Source organism: Myotis brandtii, unplaced genomic scaffold (genome assembly GCF_000412655.1).
Source record: "Myotis brandtii unplaced genomic scaffold, ASM41265v1 scaffold486, whole genome shotgun sequence".
Lineage (NCBI taxonomy): Eukaryota > Metazoa > Chordata > Mammalia > Chiroptera > Vespertilionidae > Myotis > Myotis brandtii.
In genome coordinates this window covers 1362333-1370654 of record NW_005368569.1, presented here as the reverse complement: position 1 = coordinate 1370654, position 8322 = coordinate 1362333, and the positions used below count along the sequence as shown (strand labels likewise).

Sequence of the window (8322 nt, the reverse complement as noted above, 5' to 3'; positions counted from 1 at the left end):
GGGGGTGGCCATAGTGGGGAGTAGGATGAGACACTCCACCACCTCACAGGGTCCCTGGGGGCCAGGTAGGGCTAGGAATACCAACCTGGGAGGACAGACCACTAGAGGTCCTGGAACCTGCACGTAATGGAAAGCTCGGCACTGCCCCTGGGAAATGCATGTTTGCAAGGAGGAAGATGGAGTCCCCTGTGGCAGCCTTGGGCCCTGCCCATTCTGTCTTGGGGATCAGCTTCTGGAGGCCTCCGTCTCAGTCAAGCAGTGAGCAGCCAGAAGAAAGGAGCTCAGTACAAATATAAATACCTTTAATGAAAGCCGAATGCACCTTACAGAGCTTCGAGGACAGCTACCAGAGCTGGGGTGGCAGCAGGGGCACTGCTACTTGACCCCAATGGCTAGGCCAGAGGCCCCAGGAGGCAAACAAATGCCAGAGCAGCCGCCAGCAGCAGGGGAGCAGGGGCTGGGGTTTGGGCAGGTGCTGTCCCCCTCAGTGTCTCCTGGTTGGTCTCGGGGCCTGCACCATGCTCCCAGACGTGCACAGGGCTGCCACACAGAGTGTGCAAGTTATCTGGGTGCGGGGTCCGACGAGCTTCTTGCTGTAGTGACTCCCACACAGCAGCCACCTCCTTCGGGCAACCCGACAGAACTTGAGAGGCGCAGGTGTGGAAGTCATTCCAAGACCTGTTCAGGGCACAGGATGAGGGGAGTTAGGTGGGACAAGGAGGCTTTGGAATGGGAAGAGGTTCAGGCACGGAGAGTAGAGAGGGTCAGGCTGCTGTCCGTGCACCTGCTCTTACCTGCAGATGGTCTCCAGCTCACCTCCGTGACCCATGCCATCCCCCAAGCGGATGAGACACTTGGCGAAGCCCTGGTATATGTCACAGCGGCTTTGGCCCACGGCAGCTGCCTCCAGTGGAGATAAAAGGACTGGGGTTAGGGGTGGAAAATAGTTGATAGGATGAACTGGCCCACCTCCCAACTCCCAGGGGCTTATTTACTCTGGCAAGCTCTGGGGACATGACTCAGCGTGAAAGAGGTACCCCAGGGAAATGAGGGGCACATCTGGGATCACCTGCCTGGGCTCTGTTCTAGGTGGGACTGAACAGAGTCAATGTGGAGCAAGGCAGGGTAGCGTCCTCACATCCCAGGGGTCAGCTCTTCCTCTGAGCTTCTGGGGCTTCTGCAGCCCCAAGTCGGGTAAAGATGATCCGAATGAAGGAGCCAGGACAAGATAAAGGGGGGCAGGGTCCAGGGCCACACTTCCCCTCCCCAGCACCATCCAGTCTCTCTGCAGTTTAGACAAACTTTGCTTGGCTTTCCCACCCCATCCAAAACAAGTATTTCAGACAGGTAGGGCAGGATAGAGGGTGTCAGGATCCAGGCCAGATCCTAACAGAAGACCTCAGAGGACCCCAAAGCTGGTCTGAGTCTCACCAAAGGCTAGGTCTTCCCTTTAGCAGAATGGGGGCTGTGAAATTTTGAGGTCTTTCCCCCACAACCAGGGCTCAGTTCACACCCCTCACTTTCAGTTCTAAAGACACGGGTACACATTATTCCCTCCATGGAGCCCTTGCACCTCCTTGCCACACTGGCTCCCAGCGCTCAGGAAGGCTGTGCCCCAGCTCCCACACACCCTACACCCAGCCTGATGAGAGGGTGTAAGGCCCAGGTCTAGTACGCCTGCACTCACCGAGTGGTGGTAACAGCAGCAGCAGCAACAGCCCCACCGCACGGGGCAGTCGCTGGCAGTGGTGACAGCAGCAGCAGAGCATCATCCCCGGCTGGGAGCTAGTGCCAGAACTAGCAGCTCCGCTAGGAGTACAGCCCTTCAGCCCAGCCTCCGGAAGGAGGGACTGTGATTGGATGGGAGCTGGGGGCGGGGCTTCAAAGCTAGCAGGCAGCCCTACCACCAGTAGGCAAATCAGTAGGCAAGTTGACAAAGAGGGACCCTAGAGATAAGAGCCCAGGGGATCACTGCTGGCTAAGCTGAGCCCAGGGCCCTTGGCCCAGGGATGGAGAGGGGAGATGTAGGAAAGCCGATGAGGGTGGGTGGCCAGGACCATGGAGTGGGTTGGCCTTGACAGAGCTCTACAAAAGGAGAAGAGAGGCCAGGGAATAGAAAGCAGTTATCAAAGTCACTCCAAAGACACACCAAAAGCACACATATTCCATTTTATTCCAAAAGCATTTAATTGAATTCCTTAATGTTTTTCAAAAACAAAAAGATCCAAAACAGAGGTAAAAACGAACATGGAAAATTCAACTCAAGTGGCGTCACAATCTCGGGGGGTCATGCTCCAGGCATGGCAGAACCCAAGAAGGCACAATACCCACCTGGGCCCAGCCTAAACCTGCTGGCTACCATAACCAGTAGACCACAGCCAGTGCTCACCCCCTCAACCACCTCAGAGGTGCAGAGGTGGAAGCCTGAGCAGGTACAGAGCAGACATGACCCTGCTTTGGCCTAGGCCCGTCTACTGGTCTTCAGTGCCACCCCACCCCAGGGCACGGCAGGCTTAGCTAAGGGAGGCTGGGGGTCACAAGGCCATGCAACATGAGGCTGAGACGCCGGGCCACTTTGCTGAGTGAGTTGTGTGGTTCGGCCTGCAGGAACTGGAAGAGCTTCTGGCGCACCTGGGCCATGACGGAGCCCATGTGGTCCCGAGTGACAGGGTCACTGTGGTCCAGATGCATCACAGCCTCTTCCAAGTAGCTGAGGACAGAGGAAAGGTACAGGCTACAGGTGGGCTCCGGCAGATGGGAGCGCCCCCTGGTGGCACTGAGGCCGACAGGGATGCCTAACAAAGGAACCCTCCAGGCCCGAGATGGGTGGAGGCAAAGGGAACTGGTGGAGAGAATTAGGGAGGGAGTCAGGCTAGAGCTGGAGTCTCTGCTTTGAACTGTTCCCCCACCTCCACCTGAGCCCATCTCCTGGTCCATCTCCTGGTCCAACTGCGCCCACTCACCTTAGCTTGAGGTCAGTTCGAGTGCCAAGGTCAGAGGCCAGCTGCTGGATGAGGGAAAGGAGCACAGGCTGGGAGAGTGGGCAGGGTGGCTGCCCAAAAACCTGGCCTGGGTCCACAGTTTCACAAACATATAGCACCAGGTTCAGGTCAGCAGCTGTCAGGGCCTGGGTAGAGAATAGCATTTAGTGTGTGGGCCTTGTCAGGAGACACTTAAGCCTTAGCTGGGCCTAACGCCTGGCATACCTGCTGGAAGGCCTGATTGAGGTGGCCCTGCTGCAGCAGCTGCAGGATATGGGCTTGCTGGGCCTGGCAGTCGAGGTGGGTAGTAGGGACAGGTGTGCCAGCAGCTGAGCGCATGGCCTGCATGATGCTAGAGGTGACGGCGGCCTGCTGCTCCTTGAGTGCCACACTCACCTCACCCTTAACAATGCGCTGTACCTGTGCTAAAATGGACTCCTGCAGGCTGCAAAGGGAAATGAGGGAGATGAAGTAGGGAGTCTGGTGTGGCCCTTTCCAAACCTACCACCTTGCCCAGGACCCTACCCACACACCTGCCCACAGCCACATGCAGCTGGTGCTGCACTTCAGCTCGAACACTGCTGGACACAGTGGCTGCCATCTGCTCAGTGGCGCCCTGCAGTGTGCTGACCAGGCCCCGCAGCTGAGCTAATACAGGCTCCCTCGCCTCCTGCTCTCGCACCTTCCGGCTCTTCATGTGGCTCTCTAGCTGTTGCAAGTCTGAAAGTTGACCATGGGGGCCATGAGAGTGATGGGGAAGAAGAGGATAGCCCCTCCTCCACCTTGGAGCATATGACTCCACTCACATTCCTGTGTGCCCAGTCGGAAACTATCATTGATCTGCTGGAACATAGCCTGGCAGCTCTTCTCAAAGGCAGGCAGCACCACACTCTGGAAGGCTTCACGGTAGGCGGCCTGCATGGGCCCCTGTAACGTGTCTGCAGCTGCTCGGGCGATGGCATCTGTCAAGTTCTGGGGGTAGAGAGAGGGGCCGGGTCGAACCAAAAGCCTGAGCCCAAGCTGGCCTGACCAACCCCACCAACCACCAACCTCCTTCATCTTTGACCCTTTAGCACCTTGGACTTCAGCAGCTTGGAGATATTCTCTTTCATGCTACCCTCCACAGCCGTGAGCTTGGTGGCCACTGAGGTGTTCAGTTGGCCTGCCACAGGCTCCAGACTCCTAGAGACACCTGGGGCAGGGTGCGGAGGGAGAGGTGGAGCCATGAGAAGAAGCTTGACAGGTGGGGGGCCCACTCCCATCCAGCCCATCCAGAAGTCTCCATGCAAAACTCACATGGAGGCACCGTCTTCTTGATCTCATCCCGTATGCTCCGCTCCAGTCGCCCGGCCACAGCTGAAGACAGTGCCTGGGACAGCTGTTGTGTCAGCTGTTCCTGCAGCTGCCCACCCCGTTGCTGCCCCTCGGCCAGTGCCCGCTCCAGCCGCCGCTCTGCACTGTAGTTAAGGAACAGGCCTGGAGCAGGTCCCGTTTCCCTTCTAGGTCTAAGAATGCTGCAGCTGCCCCTATCCCTCTGCCATGCCAGGTCACTGCCCACAAGGATACGCTCCTGTTCGTGCCGAGACTCGAGGGCACGTTCCACGTGGCCTGTGACGGTGCTCTGCAGGCCTTCGAGCTGGGTGCACAGACGCTGCAGCAGCTCTTCTTGGCTGTGCCGCAGCTCCGCCAGCTCTCTCTGCTGTTGCCAAATTAGTGCTGGCCAGTCCTCAGGGGGCTCTGCCACCTGCCAGTAGCACCAACAATCACATGCCTACCCCACCTGTCCCCACACACTAGACTAGGGAATGGCCCAGAGCTCTTCCCCACCCTGAGAGAGGAGTCCTAGAAGTAGAAAGAGTATTTGCTCACTCACCTGGTGCTCCGTGAGCCGGGATCCCACGGCTGAATCCCTGCCATAGGCAAGAAACACCTCAGGCCAAGTCATGCAGGCAGCCTAGGGACCACCCCTCCCCCTGGCCCCAGGACCTCTCCTACCCGTCATCCTTTTTGCCCTTCCTCTTGAGCTTGGGTGAGGTCCGAGGGGATCCCTTAGTCTTCCAGTCCTTGGCAGGCAGTCGTGGAGTGGGAACTTTGGTGCTAAAGCCCCCTGCAGCAGAGGCAAGGCTGGCCACCTCATCATCGTGGTCACTGTGAAAAGGGGAGAGAGAGGCCTAAGTGCCTACCACTTGCTGGCCCTCCCTTGTGAGAGAAAGGTTGTCGAGTGGCATCTACCTTTGTTCAGCGCTGGTGTCCTGGCTGTCATGTTGCTGCAGCAAGTGATAAGGTGGTCGGTGGAAGGCCAGGCTCTTATGCTTTTCCTGAAGGCCATTCCTAGGGCTGGGAGGACGGCCGACTCAGATGACCATCTGAAACCCTTAGCATCAGTATACTTTCCCCCTCCCAAGCTCCTCACCTTTCTGCGAGACTGCTGCAGGTCTCCCGAGTAATGTCTGGTGCTGTTGGCCAGACCTGACTGTCAGGGGCTGTGGCCTCCTGGGACAAGGCTGCCTCCAGAAGGGAAGGGGTACTATGCCGATCCCCATCCCCCGGGCCTCCATCCAGGCTAAGCTGGGGGCCAAGCTCAGGCCCTGGCCGGGGGCGCGGGGACAGCAGATGTAGTGCAGAGGCAGCTGAGGCCATACTGTTTGGCTCAAGGTCCTCAGGAGCAGAGGAGCCAAAGCCACGGGACAGGGCCTCAGATGCGATCTCAGGGATGTCCTGGGACAGGGCAGTGGACGCCGAGGAGATAACATCAGGAGAGCGGGTACGGCTGGGGGAAGCCTGGGGTAGCCCCAAGGGCTCTACTTCCTGCAGCTCCAGGGCGAGTGCAGAGGCAGCAGTAGGTACCTGAAGTGGGCCAAAATGGGGACTTAGATGGAAGGAAATGGGGGTGGGGGAAACACAAAGACAAGGCACTCGTGTTTGCAGTGATGAGATGGGACAGTGGGATGCAGTAAAAGACAGCCATAGCTCTGGAGGAGAGGAAGTGGGAATGGATAGGCTGAGGAGCTGCCCTGCAGGGAACATGGCAGGCTGAGATGACCTCAAGGGAAATATGGGCCACTTGAAGCAGAACAGGACAAGGAGACAGGGTGCTATAGAAGACTGCTCCGACCTTCCTGATGTTATACACCTGCTAACCTGCATTTCACACTCACGCACCTGTCCAGGCCCTTTGGGAGTTAATTTGTCAGCTGGACCTGGGAGCAGGCTGGGCAGGAGGCTGCGTGGGCTTGTCTGCAGGCTGCTGCCGCCGCTGCTGCTCATTGTCAGACTGCCATCCATCTGCAGCTTGGGGCTCAAGGTCAGCTCCTCAGGTGGCCTGATGGCAGGAAGGCTGAGGCATAAGCGGCCAGAGCTTGACATCAGCTGGCACCAACCCTCGCCATCCCCCAACTCTGACCCTCACTTCACCTGGGCAAGGAGGGGTCCACAGCTGAGGTACTGCTCATGGCAGATACAGCTGTAAGAGAGGAGCTGCTGCTGCTGCTGCTGCTACTGCTGCTATTACTAGGGGATGAAGCAATCTGGGGAGATGCAGAGAGTAAGAGCTGTGGCCTATGGGTAGGGATTCCCAGGTCCCCCTGCCCTAAGCTCTAAACCCCAAGCCCCAGCCCCAGCACACCTGTTGCAAGGAGGTGCTAGGTGTCATGAAGGCGTCAGGTGTCATCAGCTTGGGCTTGGTCTCACTGCTCAGACTAAGGAAGTCAGCGGGTGCAGGTAGCTCCACAATGCGTCGGAGATCAGGCTGGGAGCCGTGAGTAGCTGAACTCAGGCCCTCGGCGCCCAGTTCGGGCCGAGATTCTCCAAATGCTGTGGGGAAATCTGCCACTTTAGTCAGATCTCAGACCCTGGCCAGTTTAACCTGCTTCCCTCTCACCCCTTACTCACCAAAATCCTCATGGGCAGTGTGGGTGGGGAGTGGGGCCACCACATCAGGGTTCAGCTGTGGTTGGAAGCGGATCTGCACATCTTGCAATGCCCTTCAGGAAGAGGAGAATAGGAGAGGGCTCAAAGGGGCCAGAGTCAGTAGGGTGAGGAGGGGCACAGACAGGGCACACTCACTTAGTATGCACACAGAAGAGCTTGATGAGCACACCGGCTGCAGACTCCATGGCACCAGCTCCGTGGGTCCCATCTGCAAGGACAATGTGGACAACTAAACCCCTGGCCCTCTGTGCCTTGCCACTCCCTACATACCAACGTACAGCCCCGACCCTGAGCAGCTCACCAGCCCCGAGGCTGTCATTCTCTTCCTCAGCAGGCAGCACCTCCGTGTGCCGCAGCCGGCAGCGACTCACCACCTGGATACCGAAGCTCAGTACAGGGTGGGTGAGCAGGAACTCAGAGATGGAACTGAAGCAGGCACGGCCTTCTTCCTGGTTCTGCAGCAGCTCCATCACATAAAGGACCTGCACAGGCAGCGCATTCACAGCTGAGCTCAGGGGCTGTGAAGGCTGTGGATGTGCCACATATCCCTACCTGCCCCGATGATACCAACTCTGCCCGAGGTGTCCCCAATGCAGTCTACCTTCCGTTGTACATCGCTGAGAATCAGGTATTCTGCTGAGAGGTCCAAGCAAACTTTGAGGCTAGGGGGCACACTCACTGAGCTGAAGATATCTGGAGAGAAACTGGGAGGTCACAAGGCAGGATGAATGAGCCTAAGAGAGTGGAAAGAACTCACATGCCCAACCCTGCTACCCCCGTCCAGCTCCCCAGCTTGTGCTTACCGAATGGTCTGCAGGCAGGTCCAAGACACTGTGCACCACATCTTTAACTCCTGATTCTGGTCAGCACCAGTAATGAGAAACCTCCAGAAAGGGACCCTGCAAAGCAATAAGACACTGAGAGACTGGCTGGGAGCCCAAGGTCCAGTGCATCACCCGCTTGCCTGCCCACTCACTCACTCAGGGTCCTGTTTCTTGTGGTTGTCACAAAATAGAAGGCAGGAGAGTGGCCGCCCATCATGAGGCTTCAACTCATGCAGACATCTGCAAGCAGGCAGATGAGGGACCTGAGTAGGTGATCTAGTCCCCTACCTGGGGGTTCCTGGTCCCTCAGCTCCTGCCTTACCTTGGCTCGTCCTGCCCCTCAATGTAGATCTGCCAGAACTTGACAAAGCCATCATGGCTTGCTGTAGCCAGGACAGTCCCATCAGGTGAGAGGGCCCCTTCACTCAGGTACTGGGAAGAACCCAAAGAGCCTTGCTTTACCACCTGACTAGAGGTGGGAGCAAGCCCATCTCAGATGAAAATGACAGTGAGCTGGCCTGACCCACAGTGGATCTGCACGTTTGCGTGAAAGACTGAAGAATTGGGAGGGGGGGGGGGGGTTATAG

The 8322-nt window shown here is 57.7% G+C and overlaps 2 protein-coding genes across 4 annotated transcripts in view; both read right to left on the bottom strand.

Annotated features, from left to right (window-relative positions):
- Nucleotides 1–285: 285 nt before the first annotated feature.
- Nucleotides 286–2063, bottom strand: NRN1L (neuritin 1-like). 2 transcript variants are annotated; one of them, XM_005876419.2, is made up of 3 exons: nucleotides 1688–2063; nucleotides 795–924; nucleotides 286–678 (listed from the first exon to the last, which is right to left on the bottom strand). In XM_005876419.2, the coding sequence occupies exons 1-3, from the start codon at nucleotides 1770–1772 to the stop codon at nucleotides 393–395; spliced, it is 501 nt and encodes a 166-aa protein (XP_005876481.1). In that variant the 5' UTR covers nucleotides 1773–2063; the 3' UTR covers nucleotides 286–392. The 2 variants fall into 2 exon arrangements, with proteins under 2 accessions (XP_005876481.1, XP_014403327.1); XM_014547841.1 differs by having other exon boundaries at nucleotides 795–900.
- A 100-nt stretch (nucleotides 2064–2163) lies between these two features.
- The window catches only part of EDC4 (enhancer of mRNA decapping 4), an 11649-nt gene continuing 5490 nt past the window's right edge, over nucleotides 2164–8322 (bottom strand). The window contains exons 8-29 of one of the 2 annotated variants that reach the window (XM_005876417.2): nucleotides 8058–8167; nucleotides 7892–7975; nucleotides 7715–7810; nucleotides 7513–7615; nucleotides 7213–7393; nucleotides 7047–7119; nucleotides 6873–6964; nucleotides 6607–6794; nucleotides 6396–6508; nucleotides 6144–6303; nucleotides 5395–5828; nucleotides 5214–5318; nucleotides 4977–5129; nucleotides 4855–4891; nucleotides 4548–4725; nucleotides 4278–4433; nucleotides 4058–4173; nucleotides 3788–3953; nucleotides 3515–3701; nucleotides 3207–3426; nucleotides 2964–3127; nucleotides 2164–2710 (exon numbers count right to left, since the gene is read on the bottom strand). In XM_005876417.2, coding sequence (XP_005876479.1) covers nucleotides 2518–2710; nucleotides 2964–3127; nucleotides 3207–3426; nucleotides 3515–3701; nucleotides 3788–3953; nucleotides 4058–4173; nucleotides 4278–4433; nucleotides 4548–4725; nucleotides 4855–4891; nucleotides 4977–5129; nucleotides 5214–5318; nucleotides 5395–5828; nucleotides 6144–6303; nucleotides 6396–6508; nucleotides 6607–6794; nucleotides 6873–6964; nucleotides 7047–7119; nucleotides 7213–7393; nucleotides 7513–7615; nucleotides 7715–7810; nucleotides 7892–7975; nucleotides 8058–8167 — 3309 coding nt within the window. In that variant the 3' untranslated portion in view covers nucleotides 2164–2517. Of the gene's footprint in view, nucleotides 2711–2963; nucleotides 3128–3206; nucleotides 3427–3514; nucleotides 3702–3787; nucleotides 3954–4057; nucleotides 4174–4277; nucleotides 4434–4547; nucleotides 4726–4854; nucleotides 4892–4976; nucleotides 5130–5213; nucleotides 5319–5394; nucleotides 5829–6143; nucleotides 6304–6395; nucleotides 6509–6606; nucleotides 6807–6872; nucleotides 6965–7046; nucleotides 7120–7212; nucleotides 7394–7512; nucleotides 7616–7714; nucleotides 7811–7891; nucleotides 7976–8057; nucleotides 8168–8322 lie in introns of both variants that reach the window. The other variant, XM_005876418.2, reaches the window with a different exon arrangement.

Bases quoted from the DNA above. Each gene is read 5' to 3' on its own strand.
- NRN1L (XM_005876419.2), bottom strand. From the start codon at position 1,772: ATGATGCTCTGCTGCTGCTGTCACCACTGCCAGCGACTGCCCCGTGCG. The intron at 925-1,687 runs GTGAGTGCAGGC...CCCTAACCCCAG, and splicing joins GCTGCTGTTACCACCACTCG to TCCTTTTATCTCCACTGGAG. The intron at 679-794 runs GTAAGAGCAGGT...TGCCCTGAACAG, and splicing joins GAGCTGGAGACCATCTGCAG to GTCTTGGAATGACTTCCACA.